At 41.7% G+C, this 27,446-nt stretch overlaps 1 protein-coding gene across 1 annotated transcript in view; it reads left to right on the forward strand.

Moving 5' to 3' along the window:
- The window catches only part of ATP10A (ATPase phospholipid transporting 10A (putative)), a 256,901-nt gene that overhangs the window by 76,871 nt on the left and 152,584 nt on the right, over positions 1-27,446 (forward strand). The window contains exons 3-6 of the mRNA XM_073614639.1: positions 12,036-12,121; positions 17,540-17,646; positions 18,514-18,645; positions 27,280-27,410. Of these exons, the coding sequence (XP_073470740.1) occupies positions 12,036-12,121; positions 17,540-17,646; positions 18,514-18,645; positions 27,280-27,410 (456 nt within the window). The remainder of the gene's footprint in view (positions 1-12,035; positions 12,122-17,539; positions 17,647-18,513; positions 18,646-27,279; positions 27,411-27,446) is intronic.

A 27,446-nucleotide genomic window follows, 5' to 3' on the forward strand; every position in this document is an offset into this window, starting at 1 on the left:
TTGTATTTTAAAACGGAATGAGTTTACTGTTGTTGCTTCAACAGCTAGCAGCATACCCTTTTACAGTGTGTATGTGTAGAAGCATTGCAAATATTTACCTGTTTTTCCTTTCTCATTTCTTTTATTTTCCCAGAAGCAGAGATGTTTGTTCCAGCAGGCGGTTGTAATAAAGATGGCTGTAGCGGGAAGTAATTAAGAGCAATATAATATTTTACTGTATGACTATCTTTCTCCATTCGCTTCATTTTTTTTTATAGTGTCTGGAAAGAATAAGTGGTGAAAGATTATTTTCTACTGTTGTCAAAACATTGACTCTAGCTGTGACCCACCTAGCTACATTCCAGTCAATCGGAGTTTACCCAGCTATTGCACAGGACCCAGATTGTGAGCGAGGCATCAATGCTCGTTCTGTATTGCAAAGATTTTGCTACCGCACCCACCCGGGGCTGTGTATGGAATGTTTTGCTCATATAATCAGCAAGATTTTAGAAAATCAAGCATACGGCGAACAGATTTGCTAGCTGCTTATTGACTAACTACTGTTAGATCTGGACAGTACTGCAATCCCACTATTCTTAGTTCCTGCTTCCCCCGTCGGTAAAGTTTCCAGCTGCTTCTCAGAATGTTTATGAAACCCAAGATTTTTTTTTTTTTTTTAGCATTATTAAACACTGAATGCCAAGGATGAAGCAAGTAATCTGATGCAACCAAATTAAATGTGCTTCCATTCGTACACCAAAAATTCTTGACACTCCCTTGCAGATTTTTTTTTTTTTTTTTATTCTATGATTTGTTCCTAAGCTTCATCCAATGTTCTATTTTAATCTGTTAAGTTAGATACTTTACAGAGCAGGGGGGGGGGGCGAACTTACTCAAGGGAGTTTTAAATTCCGAGGAAAAAAACGAACTCAAGGAAAGTTTTTTTTGCTCTGCTCCTCCTAAGGCAATCTGCTAAATAAGAAATGGCTTTTTCTATTTGACATCCAATTTCTTTCTTTTTTTTTTGTTAAAATTATACTGGTTTACTGGTGCAACAGTGATCTAGTAGTTTAGGTTGTAATCTTTTCCACTCAAGAGTTAAACAGTTATACTTTTTTTTTCTGGGTATGTGTGTCCCAGAGTAGTACATTAAAGAAACAAAAAATGCAGGAAATCATGAAAAACAGGAAGGAAATGTTTACTTTTCTGTATAAAGCAAGAGATCAAAAAAATACATTATGATTTGTTTGCTTTAAAAAAAAAAAAGAAAAAAAGTTTACTTTCAGCCTGGACCAGAAGTGATGTCACTCCGGTCCTCCAAGGCCATAGAGGCGATCAAAGAGGATCTACTCATTGATGGTCTCTGGGACTAGCCAGCCGCACCATCAGATCGTTTCTCGGGCGCTGCGATGGAAACGGCGAGCTTCAAGAGGGGGGAGGAGGTGCCCCCTCACGCCACTTCTGCAGGTGTTCCAGCAGCAATTAATGAGCCATTCGGAACGCTTTTATGAGAAAGCCGGCCAAAGAAAAAGATACTGGGGTTATGGCTGAAGCTATCAGCCATAACCCTGGTAAACCACTTTAAAAGGCGCAACGTGTGTGTGTATATATACATATTACGATCTTGCGGTGGTTAAATTTTAAACGGAAAAGCTTCTCCAGAACTCCTCTGTTCTCACTCCACTGGATTGGCAGTAGTTTCCTGGTCTTTTAGACATTTAAAGTGACTGTAAAGTCTAGTGTTTTTTTTTGCTTTTTTTTTTTTTTCTTTTTTGTTTGTTTTGTTTTTCATTAAAAATAACACATTATACTTACCTGCTCTTTTGCAGTAGATTTCCACAGAGCAGCCCTCCTGTTCTTGAGTGCCTCTTCTGTGCTCCTGGCCCCTCCCTCCTTTTGAGTGCCCCACAACAAACAGCTTGCTTTGGGGGCACCTGAGCAGAGTCAACACTCATTGTGTCCATTCAGACACAGAGCTGTGGCGCGGCCTGGCCCACTCCCTCTCTCTCCTGTTTGGATGACTGACTTTGACAGCAGCGAGAGCCAATGGCGCCGCTGCTGTTTCAACCAATCAGGAGGGAGAGTCTTGGATGGCTGAGACACTTGTAGACATTGCTGGAGAGAGATGGAGCTCAGGTAAGTATTAGGGGGTGCTGGGGCGGCTGCTGCGTTAGAATGCATGAAGATAAAAAAAAAAAAAAAAAACCTTCCGACTTTACAACTCCTTTAACCCCTTGCCAACTGCTGCACGCCGATATACGTCGGCACAATGGCAGCGGTGGGCAAATGGTCGTACCTGTACGTCCCCTTTAATTGGCAGGGCTAGTGCGAACGTGCGTCCGCCGCGTGACTGTGCCCGCAGACTCTATGTCTGCCGGTGTGTCGCGATCATGTCACAGAGCCGCAGAACGTGGAGATGCCTATGTAAACAAGGCATTTCCCCGTTCTGCCTAGTGACATGACGGGAATCTATTGCTCCCTCTCATCAAGAGCAGTGATCGCTGTCATGTCAGTGGTAGCCCATCCTCCCCACAGTTAGAATCACTCCCTAGGACACACTTAACCCCTTGATCTCCCCCTAGTGTTTAAGCCCTTCCCTTCCAGTGTCATTTACACAGTAATCGGTGCATTTTTATAGCGCTGTATAAAAGACAGTGGTCCCAAATAGTGTCAAGTGTCCGCCATAATGTCGCAGTCATGATAAAAATCGCCGCCATTACTAATAAAATAATAAAAATTATTTATAAAAAAAGCCATAAATCTATCCCCTATTTTGTAGACGTTATAACTTTTGCGCAAACCAATCAATATAAGCTTATTGCGATTTTTTTTTTTTTTTTTTTTTTTTTTTTTTTTTTTTTAAATGGTCGCTCTTTTTTTGTTTATAGCGCAAAAAATAAAAACCGCAGAGGTGATAAAATACCACCAAAAGAAAGTTCTATTTGTGGGGAAAAAAATACCTTATTCCTTCTCCTGATCAGCGGTCACATGACCGCCCGTCGCTCTCTCCCTCCGCTGTATGCACTAGGGAGGGACGGGCCAGTATCTCCCTCTGTCGTCTGCTGGGTGGTCACTTGACCTCCCTCCCTAGTGTATACATCGGAGGAAGAGAGCGATGGTGGTTACGTGGCCACTGATCGGGGAGAAGGAATAGGGTATTTTAGAAGTATAATTTTACAAAAAAGGCATGCAGTGGGGCTGGCACTGATTGTGTGCAGTAATGTGTGCACTGCTCAGAGCGGTGCTACAAGGGGAATGGAGGGGCGGCTCGCACACAGACTAGCTGACAGGCAGGGAGGAGGAGACAGAGAAGACCTGGGGATGATGGAGGCACGAAAACTGACCACGGTGTCAGGGCTCAGCAGGCATGATTCACCATGGTCAGTTTACAGGGGGGAGGGCAAAAACTGGCAGGATCAACCAGGTATTTCAGGTGATCCAGGGGGCCGAATTACACAGCACAAGCACTGTGCTGTTATTCATGGTTTAAAGGAACAAGATCTCCTTCTTTTTTTTTAAGGTTAAATGCTTTAAAGGGTTTGTAAAGGTTCGTGTTTTTTCACCTTAATGCATTTAAGATGAAAAAACACCTGGCAGTCACCGGCCCCCTAGCCTCCCCATTTTACTTACCTGAACCCCTTCATTCAGTCGGCGGGGATGCGCTGTCAGTCTCTCCACAGGCTCCTGAATCTTGATTGGATAGATTGATAGCAGCGCAGCCATTGGCTCCCGCTGCTGTCAGTCATATCCAATGACGCAGGGGGAGGGGCCGAGTCCTGCATTCGGCCTATATGGACGCTAAATGCTGGACTTGGGAGCGCCCGCAAGGTAACCCCCTCAGGGGAAGCGCTTCCAGAGGGGGTTATCTGTTACTCTGTGCAAAACAAGCTGCGCAGTGGAGGGTAAGTATGATATGTTTGTTGTTTTAAAAAAAAAAAAAAAAATTACCCTTCCAATCATTTTAGGCCTGTGATGCCCAGCTTTGTAAAGGTATGAAGAGAAGATCAGGTGGCGCCTTACAAAGTTCCACCAGGTAGACCTGCATTCTTCTGCAGATGCAGCTTTTGGTTGCAAGGTTTTTGCAGCAGCGATCTGATGTGTGGATCTGTGTTGTTGGGCCCGTTGGCACAGTTCTATTTGCCTAGTTGTGCCTATTTGGCCAGAGCTGTACTCCAAGATACTGAATTTACAGTGAAGTCAGAATTCCTTTTTTTTTTTTTCTCTTCTCTTGATTGGTGTGACACGTTGGTAAATGCTAGCATTTTAGCAAACCACACTTATATTTATGTGGCTAGTCCACATGTCATGCGTTACTTTTTGTTTGCAATAAACCTCAATTATACAAGGTTATAATTGAGGAACACTTATCTCCTGGTTACTGCATCTGCACCATGGGTAAGTTAAATCTTGAAAGTCACGTATCCACTTTCCATAATGCATAGATTTTTTTTTTTTTTTTTTTAATACCTGGGTTTAACTTCAACTGTGTGTTTGTGTGTGTGTTAGTTTTTTTTTTTTTTTTTTTTTTTTTTTCCCTTCCTAGTAATTGGTGTGTAATTTTTTAGTTTTGTCTGAAAACACACAAAAATCTTGTTTACACTGGTAAACGCCTAATAATCTTGGCTTCCTGTACATTGCTGCTATGCACCCTTAATGCAAATATGCATCAGTGTAATCCTTTGCTTTGACAATGCTGTATGTACATGTGTGTAACATACTTAACGTAGTTGTAAACGCTAATGAATAACCTTTAGTTTGTTGAAGCAAATAAAATGATTTATTCAGTTTGTTGCATTTCAGTGGTGCTAATCTCTTTTTTTTCAGCATTTGCCATTATAGCTCTTTTGCAAATCTCCCACAGCAAGTACCAAAGGAGCCCATGTGGCTCTTGAGACTTAAGGGTTAAGTCAGGGTTCGCCATAACTACAAGAAATTGCTGTTGCTCAAATGCTTCATGCACCTTCTGCTATGTATCCTGGGCTCCACTTGCCCATCTGTGTGCCTGGGACTGGCATAGCAGGTGCCACCGGGAAGAGGGGAGGGAGGACAGCGGACACATGTCCGCTGTCCTCCCCTTCTTGTTGCTGACCCTGAAGTGCATGACGTCACTTCTGGGTCCCCGTTCAGTTTCCTGGCCGGGGACTGAATGTAATGCAGTGCAATGCATTACATTCAGTGGAGAACCGAGCAGACAGGCAGGGTCTTTTAAACCTTGGACATCTCATTAACGAGAACCTGCCGCCAAAAAAAAAAAAATCACATGTGGACTTTTTGTCACCTATGTAATAAACAAAAAAGTGTAAAAAAAATATAATTATAAAAATTACACAAACACACACACACTGAGGCCACCCCTACATATACGCATGTGTAAACGCACACGTCAGAGCGCCTATGCCTGAAACCGTTGATTGCGTTCCACAATTTTACATATCTTCACACACCAGAATGAGTAATAATTTTAGCACCAGACCTACTTCGTAACGCTAAACTGATGACCTATAGAGGGCTTTTAAAGCATCACCTATGGAAAATGTAGGGTACTGAAGTTTGTCGCCTTTTTAATGGGCACACACACATTTAAGGTTTGACATGTTGAGTATCTATATACTCAGTGCAACCTCGTCTTTTTATATTTGACCAAAAATTGGGCAATTTGTTATGTTTTTGTGCCCCCTAAAATTGGAACTACCACTACTTTATTCTCTAGGGCGTCTGCTTTCAGAAAATGTTTTGGGTGGTCTATGTAAACTTCAGGCCTAAAAAGATTTCTTAAACCTGTGCAAAAAAAAAAAAAAACTGCTCTGGCAGCAAAAGGGTTAAAGGAGAAGTTCACCTTCGGGAACATGTTACATGTTCTACTCGAATGCCTAGAGACACTTAGCCATCATTGGTCTTGAGTAAACACGCCACTTTTACTTTTAGGCCCCTTTCACATCTAGCATAGTGGGAGCGCACTTTTTCGGTGCCTTTTTCCCATGGTACGCATAAGGTAGCCTGTTGATTCCCATGGGCTGACCTACACGTGGCAAGGTAGCTCATAGGACATTGTGGTGTATTGCGGTCTGCACGTTGTTTTTTTTTTTTTGTTTTTTTTACTGTGCGCTTTTTCACACTGCAAAATGTGTGTTTGCTTCCAGGTTTGGGGTGCCATTTAACAACTGACATTGAAAGTACGACAAGCTAATTTGAAAGCAGTGTTCCACTCGCAAATTTTATTTATTTATTTTTTATTGTTTGTTTTTCAAACATTGCAGCTGCTGACTTTTAATAAGGACCCTTACCTGTCCAGCGAGCCCACAATGTCTGGCTGTCTTCTGGGGGACACACAGTTCCCAGAAGACAACGGGGGGGCTTGCCGAAGAAGACCCAAAAACGAGGGGTGGTCTTTCATTTTAAGACCACCTCTCAAAAATGGGTGGAACTCAATATACAATCTCCCTTACATTTACCAAAACTATCCATTCAGGCAGGCCCTTTCACTACATATTTTTATGGTAGCTCAGATTGTATAGTGAGCTTTACAGACTTCCAAGGGCACACTTCCCCCTGTTTTTCAGTACTACAGCTCTGCTCCACATAAAGGTGAACGTGGCCTTTAAAAATCTGTGCAGCTTTGAGAATGTTATTATTTTACCTGTACAGTATTTGGGTTCCTTCAAAAGCCTGGCTAAAAAAAGTCTTGGGCCTGTTTTTCACATGGGTTTCACACGAGCTTTAGCTTGTATGCACAGTGTAAACAGTAAGCTGTATTTGCAGATCTTTCAGCAAGTTTTTGTTTTAAGTATTTAAAGTACCAACTCCAGTTTGTAAATATGGGAGTGCTAAATGCCACTTTAAACAAGCTGCTAGCAGGCTTCAGCTAGCTGTTTGTTGAAAGCCTGTTGAAGCCTGCTCTAGCAGCTTGTTTAAACACCTGACCGCTCACAGTAAATTTATACTGCGGGCAGCAGGCACAATTGCGCACCTGTACGCCAGTTGGTTCTGGGTTCGGCAACACGCGTGGGAGCACCCCCTGCCAGCATGAGTTTGGCAGCTAATTTCAGCCAATGTTTTTGGCTGAAATCAGCTGTTCTGCTGTGTCCAATCACACAGAGTTCTGTGTTTACAAAAGCACAGAACTCTGTGTACAGGCAACAGCGACTTGACTGTTTTCTGCCTACAAAGAGAAAAAAACAGCCAGATAGAATAGTAAAAGCAGCACACATGACACATTTTAGGCACAGTTGACCCCTTGATTGCCCCTAGATGTTAACCCCTCTTATACAAGCTGAAGCCTGCCCGAGTTGGCAACCTTCACATCCTGCCTTGTCTTTAGGATGAGAAAAACATTGGTTTTCACTCCTGCAATGCTGGGAATGAGCATCTAACAATTTTCTTGTCCTAGCAACAGGTCGGGACATTGGGGTTGCTTATTAGGGGTTTTTTAGTCGGGCTTCTAAAGGGGACCCAATGGTCTACAGGTAAAATAATAAAACAAAGCTCAGATTTTTAATATCTACTGTGGCCCCTTGACTGCTTGGGGTATTTTCTGGAAAAAGGTGAACTTGGCCTTTAACCGCTTGCTGACCAGCTGCTGTCATTATACTGCTGCAGGTCAGCACGATCCCGTGAACTGTTGTAGCTCTACGTCCATCCCTTTAAGTGGGACAGCAGGCGTGCGCACTCCCGCTGCACTGCGGGGGGGGGGTCCAAAGCTGGTGACAGGCAGTCACGATGACCGCCGGCCACACACACACACACACACACACACACACACCTGTTTTGTGAGCTGAGGAGAGAGAGAGATTGTGAGTTCCTAATGGCTAGGAACCACAATCTCTCATTTCTATAGTCAGTCCCCTCCCCCTACAGTTAGAACACAGTCAGGGAACCCCTTGATCGCCCCCTAGTGCCTAGTGTTAACCCCTTCCCTGCCAGTGACATTTACACATTAATCAGTGCATTCTTTAGCACTGATCGCCGTATAAATGCCAGTGGTCCCAAAAATGTGTCAAAAGTGCCTGATGTGGGATATTTATTATAGTAAAAGATATATTTTACTTTTTTTGGGGAAAAAAAAAATTGTTGCTCTTTTGTTTATAGCACAAAAGATATAAAACTGCAGAAGTGATCAAATACCACCAAAAGAAAGCGCTATTTGTGGAGAAAAAAAAAAGGACGATTTGTTTGGGTACAGTGTCGCACGACCGCCCAATTTTCAGTTAAAGCGACGCAGTGCCTTAACGCAAAAAATGGCCTGGTCATTGAGCAGCCAAATCTTCCTGGGACTGAAGTGGTTAAAGCCGAGTTCCACCCTAAAAAAATTTTTTTTTTTTTTCATTTTCCCAGTCCTTGATCAATTATGAGAAACATTTGGAGTGAAAAAAAAGTTTTACTTACCCGAAGTGCCCTGTTGCTAGGTGGTGTCTCCCAATTTGCCACTTCCAGCTCCGCATCACTTCCTCCCTTGCCTGTGCTCCTGGGAAATGTGAGTCATCATTTTCCACGAGTCAGTGGGCAGGACATTGTAAAAATCGCGTTAGTTCCCGACCGGAAACAACGCGATTTAAGGCGGATCTATCTATGTTGTAATAACGGTGCGGAACCTTCCCGCATAGGTGTGAACCAGGCCTTACGCCCTTTGTTATGGCAACTTGATAAACAATTGGCACTACAGCCGCCGGAGCATCGCGCATGCGCGAGAGGTGCATGCTGGTTACCCAGCATGCACCTCTTGATATGTTATCCAGGAAGAGATTGCGAGTGGGCGTCATATGCCCACACTAATCATGGCAACGGCCAGAAGACGATCAGATAAATCATAAGTTAAAAAAAATAGGATTACTATCCACTAGCATATACACATATAGTTTGTGTATTATTAATGCAGCGGGAGGAGATGCCTGTAAAAAAAAAAATAAAAAATTTGGTGGCCGGAACTCCACTTTAAGTTGGACACAAGGCAAAAAAAGCTCTATAGAAAGGTTTTTTTTCCCTCTCCCCCTTTCTCAAAATGAAAGAACAAAGCGTCCTCCTTTGCCATGTAGGACCTGGATAAGGCAGTGTTCCTTTTGGAAATGAATCAACTAGCTTTTGAGCTTCTACCCCACTTCCACCTTCACATACATTTATTCCCAGAATTCTTACAGTACAGTGTGCCTAAATGTCATTTTATGTCTTGGTGTTTGTACTTTTAACACATTTTGTCCCTGCCATTTCCAAACAATTAACTAGACAGGTGTAAATGTGCCATTGAAAAGAAATGGGGCGTACTCATTTGTTTTATAAATTGGTATACTTCTCCTGTCTATCATATTAGTGTGCCACTCTGCAAAAGGTTGTGTTCTGCTTTTATGATCAGTTTTTTGGTACATTAGTTTGCCATTAACCAATGCTTTAGTCTACACAAGAACAGAACAGCTAATGCAGTAAAAAAAAAAAAAAAAACAAAACAAAACAAAAAAATGATTGAATCCTTGTGCTGTAAGTAGAATGTTTACAAATCCTCAAAAATATGTTGGTTCTTTAATAATGGCTTCTTTATTAATCCTTTGTCATGATAAATGAGATTGAATTAAAATCGGATTAAAAATACATTGTGAAAAAACCCCAAAATGCTTGGAAAATGGTGACACTGCAGCTTGGCACAGAGTTTGCTGTACTTGGTGCCATGGGAAAGTCTGTGTACAATAAATCCCAGGAGTCAGATCTTGCAGGCACCTTGTGCAGTTTACTTGCTGTTTGGTAGCGGTACTGACACAAAATATGTGGTGTAATCGTGCAAGTGTTTTTTCAGCCAAGCGTTCTGTTTACAATGTGACAGAACCTTTTATTGGTGACTGTTTAGATGGTGAAGCCTGGTAATAACTCAATAAAAGCACGAGAGCAGCATTGCTGCAATTAGGACCATAACTTAGGCCTGATTCACACGTGTGCAGGTTGCAGTTTGCATATTGCAAGTGCATTTTGCGTTTTTCAATGCACGTCTTTAAACCATTGAAGTCTATAGAACCAAAAAAACCCTGGCCCTTTCCATAAAATGCAGATGTGAACTACATCCATAGGAAGCCATGTTAAATGGACTGTAGTGTTTCTGCAAAATTGAAAATGCACTAAAAGCATAGGTGTGAACCAGGCCTTACACCAGTGTTTTTCTCAACCTTTTTTCCATCAAGACGCACTTAAAAATTCTGTACAATATCACGGCACACCATTCTAAAATTTAAAAAAACGAAACGTCGTTTTACATAATGCAGCAACACAGTGATTTATTCTTCCAAAGCAAATACACTTTTGCACACTGGTACTGATTTAGTATTTCAATTTTTCTCTTCTCCCTCAGTTTCTCTCCCTCACTCAGCTAATGTGTCCCCAGTGTTGATGGAGAGGGGAAGATGAGGGACAAACAAGGATGTTGGGGTGCCTGATGACCTCCTTATCAACCTGACGACGTCATTGGTTGGTAGGATACTGGTGCTAGAAGGTTGTAATGGTGTACAATGAAAACCTTTTAGATTTATGTAATAGGTAGGCTTAAGCCACCCGCTAGTTTGTATAAGATTTTTGGGCAATTCCTAGGCATTTTGCCAAGGTACAGCTGAAGGCACCCTGGTTGAAAAAAGCTGATTTACGCTATCAGCTGCTATTCAACAGAGCTGATTAGTGCCACAGGCAGCTCAAGATAGTACTTGGTACACAAGAAGATTCTCCAGATGAATGCCTTGTACACATGATAAGAATATCTGACGAATGATCGTCCGTTTTTGTTTTTTGCATTCTAGCCTCATATCAAAAACCAATAGGTTACAAAAATTCTTGTATGACGGCATAGAACTTCGGAAGTGATTGTAATGTATTATTTCTTTTCTAAGCATGCATGGTTTTGATCACACAATTATTTTTCGTACAAATGCGTGCTTGTCCCTTCAGATATTTTCGCATGTTGTGATCAGCTCTCGAAAGCTGTGTACTAACAAATAGATTATCGTCGGCCGATCGCTCTAAAAGTAGTATTTTTTTTATCTGGTTTTGTATAAAAAGCATAAGGCTGGCCATACATGGATCCCCCTTTTTTTTTTTCTTTTTTTTTTTTTTTTTTTGTCCCCTTCGTTCAGGTGGATGGAAGAATCCTTCCCACTGTGCTATTGTATTCTGACAGCAGGGACTTCTCCACTATCAGAAGATGCGGTGATTGAATTCTTTTTCGACCGAAGGAGGCTTAACACTATGAACGTTTTTGAACTCCGATGCAGCTTTGGAACAACTATATATTTTCCTTTTGGATGATTTTGACCAAACTAATCTTACATAATTGTGTCTGAGTAAAGGGGATGAAGGACAGGGCTTCCTGATTGCCCTTTTCCATTCTCCATGGCAGCCTGGCAACAGTGAAAAGCATAATGTCCGAGTGGCTTTTGTTTTTGCCTGTGATCACTCGGTTATTGAACCGTGCATTGCAGATCACAGGCAAAAGGTACAGTGCCAATGAAAATGGCCTTAGTACCATGTGATTTTAACCAATCACAAGTCTAAACAATGGCTGCAATTAGCATCCAGCTTTCCCTTTCCTCTGACTCATGGGGGTTGATTTACTAAAACTGGAGAGTGCAGCTGTGCATAGAAACCAATCCGCTTCTAGGTGGTGTTTTTTTTTTGTCAAAGATTAAAGCCTCGTACACACGGTACGATTGTTGGCCAACCAAGCGTCTTATTTTTGTCAAAAGGGCGTGTGCCAGGTTCTTGTCTTGCATACGAACGGTACACAATTGTTGTGCCACAAACACAAACTTTGTGACCTACTACGAGGAATTTCAGGTCTTGAGCACCACCCTTTGGGCTCCTTCTGCTAGTTGTCGGCCGAAAATTGGACAACAGTTGTCAAAAGGAGCGTACTAACGGTAAGATTTTAGGACAACAGTCTGTCAACAAACAATCCCCTGCCAACAATCGTACAGTGTGTATGAGGCTTAACTGAACAAACTGAAGTTGTGCCGTGACAATTGAGTGAAACAGAATTATAAATACTTACTTTGTTTTGACTTTTTATTTTTTTTATTTTTTGCTTTTTCTTAAAGGAATCAGAGTTTGATCCTTTGAAATTTAGAAGTGTTATTGAATGTGAGAAGCCAAATAACGATTTAAGCAGGTTTCGTGGTTACATGTAAGTATCGTATCGATATACTCTTACATATAGACAGTACCGTTGCTCAGTTGTGCACCTGACTGTATCTGTTTTCAAATATAAAGACAATTTTGCAGGACTTGGAAGAACTCCAGATTTACCTCATTTTATACCACTGTAATTATCTTTCCTTCCCTGCTACACTGTTTTTTCCTTAGAAAATTTGTTGAAGGTAGTTGCAGAAGGCACACATCTTGGCTAAAGATGCCCAGTCTCCAAGACCTAATGACTCATTTAGACTCTAAATACCCTCTTGGCTAGGCTTCCATCACAGCTTTTTATGTTTGATGCATACAACGCCTTATAGAACTAGTTTCATTGATTTGAAAAAGTTACTGCACAGTTTCCCCAACACTGAATCCTACCTAGAAACCTGGACCTGCAGTGTCCTTTTGAGGTCACTGAAGGTCATCATTAAGTACTTTTTTAGGGTGTATATGCATGTGTGTGTATGTATGTGTAAAATATATATATTCGTATGCAAAAAAATTAGGAACCCCTGACAATTTCCATGATTGTCATTTATAAATTTTTGGGTGTTTGGATCAGCAATTTCATTTTGATCTATCAAATAACTGAAGGACACACTAATATTTCAGTAGTGAAATGAGGTTTATTGGATTAACAGAAAATTGGACAGGTGCATAAATTTGGGCACCTCAACAGAAAAATTGCATCAGTATTTAGTAGAGCCTCCTTTAGCAGAAATAACAGCCTCTAGACGCTTCCTATAGCCTGTAATGAGTGTCTGGATGAATGTATTTTGGACCATTCCTCCTTACAAAACATCTCCAGTTCAGTTAGGTTTGATGGTTACCAAGCATGGACAGCCCGCTTCAAATCACCCCACAGATGTTCAATGATATTCAGGTCTGGGGACTGGGATGGCCATTCCAGAACTTGTTCCTCTGCATCAATGCCCAAGTAGATTTTGAGCAGCATTTTGGGTCGTTGTCTTGTTGAAATATCCGGCGTAACTTCAACTTTGTGACTGATTCCTCAACATTATTCTCAAGAATCTGCTGATATTGAGTGGAATCCACGCGACCTCAACTTTAACCAGATTACCAGTACCGGCACTGGCCCCACAAGTCCTCAGCACGATGGAACCTCCACGAAATTTTACTGTGGGTAGCAAGTGTTTTTCTTGCGATGCTGTGTTCTTTTGCTGCTATGCATAACGCCCCTAGTTATGGCCAAATAACTCAATCTTTGTTTCATCAGTCCACAGCACCTTATTCCAAAATGAGGCTGGCTTGTCCAAATGTGCGTTTGCATACCTTAAGCGACTCCGTTTGTGGCGTGTGTGCATAAAAGGCTTCTTTCGCATCACTCTCCCATACAGCTTCTCCCTTTGCAAAGTGCACTGAATTGTTGAAGGATGCACAGTGACACCATCTGCAGAAAGTTGATGTAGGTCTTTGGAGATGGTCCGTGGGCTGTTTTTGACTGTTCTCACCATCCTTCGTCTCTTCAATATTTTATGTGGCCTGCCACTTCTGGCCTTAACAAGAACTGTGCCTGTGGTCTTCCATTTCCTCACCATGTTCCTCACAGTGGACACTGACAGCTTATATCTCTGTGATAACTTTTTGTAGCTTTCCTCTAAACCATAATGTAGAACAATCTTTGTTTTCAGGTCATTTGAGAGTTGTTTTGAGGCCCCCATGTTGCCACTCTTCAAAGGAGAGTCAAAGAGAACAACAACTTGCAATTGGCCACCTTAAAGACCTTTTCTCGTGATTGGATGCACCTATGAAGTTCAAGGCTTAATGTGCTCACCAAACCAATTGTGTGTTTCAATTAATCATTGCCAAGTAGTTACAGGTATTCAAATCAACAAAAAAACAACGGTGCCCAAATTTATGCACCTGTCTAAATTTGTTTTGATGCATATTGCACATTTTCTGTTAATCCTATAATCCTCATTTCACTACTGAAATGTTACTGTGTCCTTTAGTTATTTGATAGATCAAAATGAAATTGCTGATCCAAACACCCAAATATTTATAAATGACAATCATGGGAATTGTCAGGGGTTCCTAAACTTTTGCATAAGACTGTGTGTGTATGTGTAATTTTTTTTTTTTTTTGTATATATGTACTGTTGCAGGTTCAAAGCAGGTATTCAGTGTCTTGCCTACAGTCAAGCATGGCGGTGGGAGTGTCATGTCTGGGGCTGCATGAGTGCTTTTTTTGAGAGGACAGCAAATTTACACTGTAAGGCCCCTTTCACACTGAGGCGTTTTTCAGGCGTTTTAGCACTAAAATTACCCCCTAAATACCGCATGAAAAATGCCCCCCCTATGTATCCCAATGTAACCTTTCACACTGAGGTGTTGAGCTGGCTGTGCGTTGGAAAAAATCCTGCAAACAGCTTTTTTTGGAGCATCTTTTGGGCCCATAAAATAGCGCTGTAAAAACATCTATCCCAATTGAAATGAATGGGAAACGCTGTAAAACCGCTGTAATACCACTTTAAAACTGCCCAGAAGCCGTGGGGAAGGTCACATGACCACATTGTCACATGGTCAGGTTTGCTAACGCTTTAAAAAAACGCTATAAAAACGCGATTAAAACGCATGGGCGTTAGCGCTATTTTTAACACTAACGCAGCAAAAACGCTGTAAAACCACACTAATAACGCTCATCGTTTTTACCGCGGTTTTGCAACGCCTCAGTGTGAAAGGGGCCTTATACAAGCTGTACACTCACTACTTTACATTGTAGCAATATGTAATTTCTTCAGTGTTGTCACATTAAAAGATATAATAATAAAATATTTACAAAAGTGTGAGGGGTGTACTCACTTTTGTGAGATACTGTATGTATGAAAGGGGGTGCTTTAGATAAAGACAAACTGTCCAGCTTTGACCATAGTTGAATATTGCCCTTGCTAAAGGTGTAGACCATTTACCTGAAGCCAAACTGTAAAACTGAGTTTCTTTCCTTCCTTCCTTCCTTCCTTCCTTCCTTCCTTCCTTCCTTCCTTCCTTCCTTCCTTCCTTCCTTCCTTCCTTCCTTCCTTCCTTCCTTCCTTCCTTCCTTCCTTCCTTCCTTCCTTCCTTCCTTCCTTCCTTCCTTCCCCTAGCTCTTACAGTTCACGTCCATTGTCACTGGAGTGAGCTCTTCATCTGATTCAAACCCTCTCACATGCACTTTCTCTCACCTAATGCAGCAGCTCTGAGCTATGCATTTATGACCTCACTCCTGTGATGTTTGAAAGTGAACCATAAGATCTAAGTCTGCTAGCAAAGTCGTATATCAATAGAGGACAGAATGATGTGATCTCTGGGAGTCTTTATTAGTTAGAGGTTTGTAAATAGCCTACACCTATAGCAACGGCATTATTCAACTTTGGTCAAAGCGCTAAGGCAACTTTTCTGGTAAAGGCCAGATTCACATATGCATTGCATTAATACAAAGCATGACAACGCACCATGCGTATGTTGGCACATTGCAATGCCACCCCCTTTGTGCTAAATCGGCACACCTCCAACACTCATACATTACAGCACAGAACAATGCATGGCAAGGCTTTGCACAGGTTCCCGTTAACTTGCCTTGAATGAGAGGTGTCTCCTGTCCATTCATAGAAGCTGTGCTATGGCTTCCTGCAATGAAAAGCACTTTATGACTGGAGGACAGGAGGATGGATGAAGGGTTTTCCTCCATTCATAAAGTTTTTCACATCAGGGAGCAATAGTACACTTTCTTTTTTTTTTTTTCTTCTTCTCACAGGTCCAGCTCATTTTAACCCCCAGAGCACTGGAAGATCACTGCTGCAGGGTTATTGGTGGGGGTGGGGCAGAGGTATGAACTGTTCAAGGGACAAAGCAGCCACCAGCACAAGGTGTACTTTCCATTCAATGCAAGTACTGTCCCTTTTGCTAATTTAAAAAAAAAAAGTGAACTAAACTTGAGCTTTAACACTTAGGAAAGCGAGGCTAAAACAGACATGTGAATGGCATCTCTGGCCAGAATTCTTTATCTCCACACCTCAGAAAGCAGAGCAATAGTTTCTCACAAATTTGCTATTTCCAAGAAAGTGTGTCTGATCCATTGGAACACTGCACTGGAATGTGAATTCCTGAGACTTCTGATTGTTTGCTTTTGTAGCTGCACATATTTCCTACACCCCTTTCCTACACCCTTTGGGCACAGACCAGTAGATGGGGGGGGGGGCATGCTCTGGGAAATGGGCTCAAAAAAGAGAACTCTTTGTCAGGAGCCCTAAATCCTAGAGCATCTTTGTTAAATGCAAATGGTCATTAGAATGCTTCTAGTTATTAAAACTTTCCTAAGGCAAAATGTTTCTTAAAACATTGCTTTTTAGGTGGTGTAAAGATGTTTGTACTCTGGATGCCTCTGCTAAACAAAGTATCAAGTGGTCAGCAACAAAACAAAATTTAATTGGTATCATCTGAGGCATTTCATATCTTTCTTTCCAGCTGGCATATACACTGCAGTGTAAATATCAATTAATATTAAGGAGTCATCCCATATATCCGTTTTTATTTGGTGCTGGGGATTTAAAAGGACAATTGTGAATTCCAGAATAGGGTCTCTCTAATTTAAAAAAAAAAATTGCAACACTGTTTTCAGATAAAGAAGTTAGTGGACCTAAAAATCAAAAAAAAAAAATTGCTATGTTTTATAAGGAATATCTAAAACTGTTAACCCTTCTTTGTCATAAATTCCCCAAGAAAAATAGAGGTGCCCTTCCTGGTATGAGTGTGCCTACAGCATCATAGTTGTGTCTGCAGTGCAGTGTGAGATCTAAGACACTGCTGCCTCTGACCGATAGTGTCAGCAGGTTTAGATGTATATTTATTAAACCACTGTAATGCCTGCATTATCACAGTTTCTTTTCTCCACACATCCTAATGATATTTCACCACTGCTAGAGAAGTTTCAGTCTGTTTACATGGCTGGATATATCATGATATGACGCAATAAGCAGTGGTAAAAATCACCTGGATGTTCAGAGCAAAGGCTGTTGAAGAGTGGGGAATGATGCACCTGTATTCATGGCACATTGTGCTCACTTTTTTTTTTTTTACAGCTCGGTTTTCATTTTGTAAAATATATTGTGAAATATGGACTGAGCGTACACTGCTCCATGAATACAGGGCAGTTGGAAAGTGAAGTGCAAGCAGCGCCAAGCAAAGTGGCATTCCTCCTGATGCTACCACTTGACAGAGCTAATTAGCAGATTATAGTGCTTTTTACTGAACATTGGGATTGTTTGCAACTGTTTTTCGGTTTTAAAAATCAATGTCTTGCAAGACTTGTACCAGATGTAGGATTGAAAAACTAGAGCTTCTCATTTGTGCAATATTTTATGATAAGATTCCTGAGATGTCTTTATGGCATGCCCTACTTTTTATATTTTAGGGTTCATAAAAATGGAAAGAAATCCGGTCTTCACAAAGAGAATCTCCTGTTACGTGGATGCACTCTGAGGAACACAGAGGTTGTCTCTGGCATTGTTGTCTATGCAGGTACTGATTCATACTAATGCATGCCACTTTTGAAAACACAACGCAGCCCAAGGATCACATAGATTATTTTCTGTGTCTGAATATGAGTGTTGGACTCAAATTGTCTATGTAGATGCAGGTTAAAGCATAGAAAGTTTTTTGGTTTTGGATAGAGTGGGAAGGAGTTAGAATTTCCAGCAGGTTTTTATTGCTGTTGTGTCCATTTTTCTGAGTAGATTTACTTTCCACTTGTTCTGGTGATCATTGTCTCTGGGACTTCAAGTTTTTGGGACACCTGTTTGAAAAAAAATTAAATAAGATCAAGAAACATGGGCCACACTAATTACAATGGTCCTGTGGGACCATATTTAGCTGACAGTGGGATAAAACATCACAGAACTGCTCCAAGCTCTGCAGGGATCCTGACAATGTCATAATCCACCCAGATGCTTGCCTGGCAGATGGCTATACCTTAATGTGCCACTAAGAGCCTGAGCCAGCTGCTCCCACCTCCTCCACAGCCCAGTGCTCCAGTGAGCGCTGGTTGAGCAGAGACAGTGGATTATAGTCGCCGCTCTCTGATCAGTGAAGACTGAGAACTGAGCGATCAGCGGTCATGTGATCGCTCAGTTCTTGGTCTTAGAGCCAGGGGGACAGCTGCAGCATCGTATGTATTTTTGTTTTCTTGCTATCCTACATTTCTCCTTTAAAGAGAAGTAGCCAACATATCTTTTCTTTATGGCAGATGGTTAACCTAAATTTTCTATGTTTAGCCAATAAGCTATATTTTTAGGCCTAGATGCACATAACAGAAGAATTATGTGGGCATTTCACCTTCACGGATAATAAAGAATTTCTTCTTTTTCTTTTCTTAATGTAAATTTAAAGGTCATGAAACCAAAGCTTTGTTGAACAACAACGGCCCTCGCTATAAACGTAGTAAACTTGAGAGACAAATGAACACGGATGTTTTTTGGTGTGTGCTAATTCTCTTAATTATGTGCCTGCTCTCTGCTGTAGGTAAGAATTTCTTTTAATTAAGGTTTCATCTGCTAAATATTACTGCACTTGCCATCTCTATTTTGTACCTCGGACACACAGCCATTCCTGTTTGCAAATCCTAATATCTACTTTACAGTGATTAAGGTGCAAAGCAATAATTTTTCTTTTAGACGACACAATGAATTTCTGACCACAAAATGTGGTTGTGTGCTTCTGTTAAATTTTGACATGCTTGTCTTTGTGTAAAGGCTTTCTGCAACAAGGGAGCTTGCTCAGAGAAGGCATTACAAAGAGCTGCAATGACATCAGTGACAGAAGCTGAATTCTGTATTCATTTTAGCTCACATTGTTTAGTCATGTGCATTATGCGATTCAGCTCAAACTACCCATCCTGCAGCTATAGTATCCTGCCAATTTTCTCTTTATGCACAAGACCCTAACTGCCATTAGGCAATTGGCCTTAGATCAGGTGTGCTAGGCAGGACTAGTTAGGGGCCGTGTTTCCATTGATGCTCAAATTAATGGGTGCAGTATGCTTACCAATACCTCTGCTAACAGGATCTCATGGCAGTTGAATTCTAAGCTGAGTTTTGAATTCAAACAGCCCTTATCTCAGATGTATCATCTGGAGTTTAACATTATTAACCTGACACAGAAATGCATGGGAGCGAAGGATATAAATCACGGGACACAGAGCAAACATAATACTGACTATATGGGTTATACGCCACCTATAGGTAAATGGACACTGGCAGATATTCAAACAGGAAGTCCTCCCCTATATAACCCTTCCTACACAGGAAGGACCTCAGTTTTTTTTTTTTTTTCATCAGTGTCTGTAAGGTGGTGGTCCCTGATGTGATGCACATGCTCTTTGAGCATACATGGAGGTCTTTATGGTTCTATGTAGAATCATCCATTCGAAAGGGCTGTCAGCCAAAATGGATGGTACCCGAGCCTCCAGGGGAGTGGACCCCACATTAAAGTGGAGTTCCACCCAAAAGTGGAACTTCCACTCATCTGATTCCCCCCCCCCTCCTCCGGTGCAACATTTGGCACCTTTGGGGGGGGTGGATACCTGACGGGTATCCTGTTCCACTTCCGGGAGACTGGGCCGCGGCGATGCGTCAGCAGCTCGGTCCCCCTCTTCTGCCGGCCAGTGAAGGAGCGCAGCTCTTTTCACGCATGAGCATTAGGGGCCTGGCCGTGAAGCTCAAAGGCTACACTGCCGGGCTCCCTTAGTAGCAATGGCCGCGGTAGCAGCCGACCAGCCGATCCGAAGATCGCCTGCGGTGCCCTCATCGCTGGACTCCAGGACAGGTAAGTGTCCTAATGTGAAAGTCAGGAGCTACAGTATGTGTAGCTGCTGCCTTTTAATTTTAAAAGAGGCAGGGGGGCCCAGTCCCTGAAGATCTTTTTATGAAAAAGCTCGCTGTAAAGATTGGACTCCTGTTATGTTCTGAGTCCTTCAGCAGGAATGGTAAGTCTGAATTTATTGCAGTTTTTCTTTAAAAAAATTAAAATAAAATAAAAATCTGACTGTCTAGTGTTCTCTCAGTAGCCCCTAGGGGCAGTGTGCTGTTTAAAATATGCTCTATGTACTTCTTTAAAAGTATGGGCTGCCGTTTCTCCTCCCCCCACTAAAGAGCACAGGGGCCTATTTCTATATAGGCAGGAAGTGGAGGGGCGGCCATGTTTGCCATGTGCACGGCAGAAGCCGCCAAATGAATTCTGCAGTGTTTTGAGATATACTGTCAGCACAGATTCAGCTAAATGCAGCAAAGTTAATTTGATGGCACTTCACAGTACAGATGGACAATGATCTAAAACACACTGCAAAAGCAAACCAGGAGCTTTTGAAGGAAAAGAAGTTGAATATTCTGCAATGGCCGAGTTAATCACCCGATCTCAACCCAATTGAGCATGCATTTCACTTGCTGATGGCAAAACTAGAGGCAGAAAGACCCACAAACAAAGAACAATGAAGACCGCTGCAGTTAGAGCCTGGCAAAGCATCAGAAAGGTGGAAACCCAGTCTTTGGTAATGTCCATGGGTTCCAGACTTCAGGCAGTCATTTGCCAGTAAAGGATTCTCAACAAAATATTAAAAATTAACATTTTATTTATGATTATATTCATTTGTCCAATTACAATTTGAGCCCCTGACTGTTAAAAAAAAAAAAAAAAAAAAAAAAAAAATGGTTGCAGTTCCCAAAATTTGTACTTGATATTTTATGTTGAACCCCTTGACTTAAAGCTGAAAGTCTTCACTTCACATTCATTTGGATTGTTTTAATTTTATTCTGGTGGCAAACAGAGCCAAAAGTATGAAAATTGTGTCATGTATCCAAATATATACGGACCTAAGTGTGTGTCTGTATATGATATATTTTCACCCCCTTCCTGCCCAGGACAATTTTCAGCTTTCAGCGTTGTAACATTTTGAATGACAATTGCGCAGTCATGCAACACTGTACCCAAATTAAATTTTTATCACTTTTTTTTTCCCCCACAAATAGAGCTTTCTTTTGGTGGTATTTGATCGCCTCCTGCGGTTTTTATTTTTTGCGCTATAAACAAAACCGTCAATTTTGGAAAAAAACACAATTTTTTTTAACTTTTTACTATAATAAATATCCCAAATTTAAAAAAAAACAAAAATATATGTATATAAAATGTCATATATATAAAATGTTAAAATGTCAGGTTTCTGTGATTAAAAAAAATGAGACCAAGAAGAATCTTTTTTACGACTTTTTCCACCTTTTTTAATGTGACCTATAAACTGTACAACTCATACGGTTGCATAAGTGTGCACACCCTTAACCGGTTCCCGACCGGCTCACACAAATATACTGTGGCAGAATGGCTCCCCTCTGCGAAATCCCATATGGTTATGTCCATTCCTTTAGCCGCCACCAGAGGGCGTGCGCACCCGCTGCACGGCAGGGGACCCCGATGAGCGTGTCTGGTGGGCACGATCGCTGCTGGCCACAAGCGCCAGCATGGGGATTTGTGTGTGTGTGTGTGTCCCTGTACTGTCAGAGGAGAGGAGCCATATTGTTTGTTCCTACTAAGTAGGAAAAACGATATGTCTCCTCACCTAGTCAATCCTAACACACTGTGGGAACACACAATTAACCCCTTGATTGCTCCCTACTGTTAACCCCTTTCCTGCCAGTGACATTTACACAGTAATCAGTGCATTTTTATAGCACTGATCGCCGTATAAATGCCAATGTTCCCAAAAAAGTGTCAAGTCTCTGATCTTTGTGTCGCAGTACTGCAAAAAATCGCAGATCACTGGCATTACTAGTTAAAAAAAAATGCCATAAATCTTTCCATAGTTCCAAATCTTTCCAAACTCCATAGTTGGTAGACACTATAACTTTTACGCAAACCAATCAATATACGCTTATTGCAATTTATTTAATTTTTTTTTTTCTAAAATATTGGCCTAAACTTAAATTTTCTTTTTTAAAAACATTTTTGGGGATATTTATTATAGGAAAATGTTTTTTTTTTTTTTTTTTTTTTTTTTTTTTCAAAATTTCTTTTTTGTTTTGTTTTGTTTTTATAGTGCAAAAAATAAAAACTACAGAGGTGATCAAATACCACAAAAAGAAAGCTCTATTTGTGGGGGGGGATAAAGGGCACAAATTTAGTTTGGATACAGCATCGAACAACCACGCAATTGTCAGTTAAAGCGACACAGTGCGAAATTGTAAAAAGTGCTCTGGTCAGGAAGGGGGTAAAATCTTCCAGGGCTGAAATGGTTTAACCAATGCTTTTTTGAAGCACATTTTGATTTTATTACAGCACTCAGTCTTTTTGGGTATGAGTCTAGTAGCATGGCACATCACATGACTTTGCAATATTTGCCTAATGTTCTTTGCAAAAACACTCCATATCTGTCAGATTGCAAGGGCATCTCCTGCGCACAGCCGCCTTCAGATCACCCCACAGATTGGCAATCGGATTCAGGTCTGGGCTCTGGCTGGGTTATTCCAAAACTTTAATCTTCTTCTGGTGAAGCCATTCCTTTGTTGATTTGAATGTGTGCTTTGGGTTGTTGTCATGCTGAAAGAGGAAGTTCCTCTTCATGTTCAGCTTTCTAGCAGAAGCCTGAAGGTTTTGTGCCAATATTGACTGGTATTTGGAACTGTTCATAATTCCCTCTACCTTCACTAAGACCCCTGTTCCAGCTGAAGAAAAACAGCCCCAAAGCATGATGCTGCCATCACCATGCTTCACTGTGGGTATGGTTTTCTTTTGGTGATGTGGTGTTTTTGCACCAAACATATCTTTTGGTATTATGACGAAAAAGTTAAACCTTTGTTTCATCAGACCATAACACATTTCCCCGCATGCTTTTGGGAGGCCGCAGATGCGTCTTTGCAATATTTAGCCAGGTTTGGATGCTTTTCCTAAGGAAAGGCTTCCATTTTGCCACTCTACCCCATAGCCCAGACATATGAAGAATATGGGAGATTGTCACATGTACCACACAGTACTTGCCAGATATTCCTGCAGCACCTTTAATGTTGCTGTAGGCCTCTTAGATCAGTTTTCTTGTCTTTTCATCAATTTTGGAGGGATGTCCAGTTCTTGATAATGTCACTGTTGTGCCATATTTTCTCCACTTGACAATGACTGTCTTCACTGTGTTCCATGGTATATCGAATGCCTTGGAAATTCTTTTGTACCCTTCTCCTGACTGATACCGTTTAACAATGAGATCATTTTTGATGCTTTGGAAGCTCTCTGCAGACCATGGCTTTTGATGTAGGATGCGACAAAAAAAATGTTAGGAAGACCTACTGGAACAGCTGAGCTTTATTTGGGGTTAATCAGAGGAACTTTAAATTATGGCAGGTGTGTATTTAACATGAGTTTGAATGGGATTGCTTAATTCTGAACACAGCTACATCCCCAGTTTTATAAGAAGGTGTGAACACTAATGCAACCGCATTATTTCTTTTTTTTTTTTTACTCCCCAAGCCCCCCCCCCCAAAAAAAAAAAGATTTCAGTTTTATTTTTCAACTGAGTTGTACAGTTTATCAGTTTGTAGGTCACATTAAAGGTGGGAAGTTCTGAAATGATTTCTTTGTCTCATATTTTTTTTACATCACAGAAACTTGACAATTTAACAGGTGTGTACACTTTTTATATCCTAATGTATGTATCTCAACAGCACTGTATGCAAAGGTCATAAATGTCCAAATCATACTTCCTGTTGCATGATGTCACTGTACGTAGCTCCTCCCCTATGCATTTTGTCGCAGTCAACGTCTTCTGGAGTATGGACGCTACACCTGGTCATAGTGCATTATATACCCTCTAGGTTCCATGGATAACAGGAGAGAAACCAAGCTTCATTTTGGAACAAGGTGGCTCCCAACTCTCACTCATAAGGATATGCCTCAAATAGGACACATCATGCACCAACTATTATATAAAAAGAACAATTATAAAGAATCTAAAGATTTTGTAACACTTATCCTTCTTGGGGAGGAAACAAAAAAGCACAAAAAAAGAACATAGAAGGGGAAAAAAATTGACAGCAAAGACAGACAGGGGTGTCAACTATTATTAATAAAAGCGTTCACATCCCAGTCAGTCACGTGGGCTTTGCCAGCATATGATCCTCTAACCATTCCAGGAGGGCTTGCGGTTTAGCTTCTCAAAGACTTGACACCAATAGCCCACCATTGAGTTCCGTGTTTGAGTTGCAGCTTCCCTCTGAGTCTTCCTTCTTCCCTCCCCTTCCTGGGCTATTGTCTATAGAAGAATTCTCAATTATGATGGCTGTGTTTTATAGTCGGAATTGTAGCCATAATAGCTCAGGGGCCGCAAGCATGACTGTGTTCTCTCCTCCAGAGTCCATCACTAAATTCCTTTAGGCTGCAGTTGCTTCTTCAATTGTTTGCTTGTGAGGAGGATTGTACCTTTTTATCCTTATTTGAGAACTGGGCTTAGTCTCTAGGTATTACTCCAAAATGTAAAAATAGATAGCGTCTCACTCCTTAACACAGTCTGCACATTCCTAGATGCATAAAGCGACTAGTTTTGCTTTCTATAAACAGCCCTCAATCTGTTAGGACCTTGCAGTGCATTCCTTATTGCATCCAGTCCTAATATAGTGATTGGCCTAACCGAGAAAAGGTCTTTGTTACTTCTAAGAGTGTTGCCCAGCAATACCCTATGGAGAAGGGGTTCCCAAAAAACTGCTCTGACTCAGATGTGACCCTTTCTTGACCAGACTGTTTGTCAAGGACATCCCTCTGTTTAAAGACATAGAAACCCTTTTATAAGGCCTCATTGTTCCTTGCAGGTATTTTTCTGCATTCTGCAATGTGCATCTGCTAGACCTTTGCTGTCTCGTCCAATGGTTTGTCCCAGGATCCTGGATCTAGCAGGTCCCTCTGTCCTCCAACAACTGGAGCTCGTTCCTGTCACCCTACTGTGATGTGCTGATGGGCTAGTAGATTGAATATTCTTTATTCTGTATTATGGTATATGTAAAAAATTGTTGTTCTCCGTCCATGTGGGAATTTGTCATTGATAATGTGAAATAAAATGCATCAAATAGGTACGATATGGACATATACAGTTGTAGGGTGCAAACGTTTCTGAGTTTATAGTGAAGATCGGATTGACAGATGCCTGATGACTTCCTAATGTCTGACTAGCTTCAGTCATTTTTATAGCTGGATAAATCTACTTTTTAGAACGCAGGTGAATAAACCTGTATTAAATTGGTCTCTAATTTTCCTTAGCATTATTTTTAGAAATTATACTTGTTATAGCACTCAAAATATTTTATGCAGAACTTTTCTTGCCTAGAAGAATTATGATTCATGATTTGTAAAGTGCCTACAGTTTGCACAGCGCTCTACAAAATGAAGGGAGACAGTACAGTTTACTTTGAGGGCCACATTCTATTTTACACACATTCGCGGGCCAGAAAAATCATTTATAAATAAATCCACAGTAGAAGAATAGAATTTGACTTGCTGCTGACAGCGGGCCTGGATGGTGCTCCTGTATCCTTTGCTGGCACCTAAATGCTGGAGCATCATGTCCCCATTCATCTGTCTCCCCATTCATCTGTGTCCCCATCACTCATCAGGGTATCCCCATTAAAGCCCCTGACAATTTCGAGCCCCAATCACTCGTCAGTCTCCCAGCACATTTGTGTCCCCTTTACAGCCCACCCTGCCTGCATATTTGTGACCCCATCAGAGCTATCAGCCCCCCCACACAGGTTTGTGTCCCCATTAGAGCCATTCAACCCACCCCCCACATATTTGTAACCATCTCAGTTCCCCCTTGCATGGGTACTTTACTAGCTTACACTGGCTGTCTAGACTCCCACCCCGCTGGTATTACACACTGGTTAACAGAGAGGCAGGAGCTGTGGGAGGTGGCAACAGGTCTGCACTAAAGCATCTCATTGGTTCCTAGGATGCCCGCGGTCCCAGCAGCCAACACTGTGAAATACCAGGAGGGATTGCGGGACCTGTGCTGCATATTGCCAGGGTTGAATATGCAGCGCAGGTTCCACAACTGACAGGAGGACTGGAGTCCACAGGAATGTGTTTTGCTCAGAATGCACTGTGCAACATACACTGACCTACCTGACACACTTCCTACACTACTCTCACCCCCCTATACACAGTGCAATGTAGATTGGAGGATCCATCCATCCTCCTTACCTCTCCATGGCCTCATCATCCATCACATCAGGGCTCTCCCAAGCACTGGGCAGGCAGTATTGCAGGACTCCCCACCATCCAGCTGCTCCTTGGTGTCCCGGTCGCTGAGAGGTCAGCTAGCAGCCACTGCACCTCTACCATGGCCATGATTTGCTCGCAGCACCTCCCCGTCCGCTGTCAGGTCGCAGTGCATTTGCCAGCAGGACGGGCTGTAGCAAAGTAGTCCTGAAGCCGGGGAGAGCTGGAATAGGGTGCTGCAGAGAGGAATGCCTCACTGGAGGTGTAGAGGTCCGGGGAAGGCAATAAGCTGCAGCAACAGACCCTAGGGACAACGGAGGAACACATTTTACACCCCCCCCCCTAAATGTTGCACAAGTGGCTGCCTGGCTGGGGGATCCCCCCCTTATTTTGGCGGCGTGTTGTGTTCCCACAAAGAGGGCTCAGTGTGCCAGCTGTGGCGCGCGTGCCATAAGTTCGCCATCACTGGCCTACGCTATTAAATACCTGCTGCAGTTCCTGATCAGGTGTTTTCTGCAATGAGGCAACAGCGTCCAAACCTAAGGAACCACCTGGTGACTTGTCAACTATAGTCAAGGGTATGAGGCGATCAGCTAAAATTATATATAGCTAGTCTGTAAGTATAGAAGAAAACCTAAAAAAAAAAATCTGGTATACAGAGGAGTTTTTATTGGCTACATTATGCTAAACAGTGACTTTTATTCTGGTTTTTAAGACCTGCTGGTACATGAGCCACCTACCATTCCTGTGCTAAATTGCTTCATAGTAAAAGAAGGGTAACAGCAATGTATGCCACAGTCCACCTCATTTCTGCAGGAAGCATCACTAGTAAACTGATAAAAAATATACTTTTTACTTCTATTTGACTTCTTTTTTTTTTTTTTTTTTTTTTTTTTTTTTTTTGTGGGGGGGCAGGTCATGCACTATGGGTATGGCAGTATGGAGAGAAGAGACCAGTGTTTGATGTCCTCGGAACTGATGGAAATTATGTGAAGCCCCTGCTTTCTGCAGTGTATTTATTTTTCACTATGATCATTGTTTTACAGGTAACTTTTTGCAGTCTTCTGATATATAAACATACT

Source organism: Aquarana catesbeiana, linkage group LG02 (assembly GCF_042186555.1).
Source record: "Aquarana catesbeiana isolate 2022-GZ linkage group LG02, ASM4218655v1, whole genome shotgun sequence".
NCBI classification, from domain to species: Eukaryota; Metazoa; Chordata; class Amphibia; order Anura; family Ranidae; genus Aquarana; species Aquarana catesbeiana.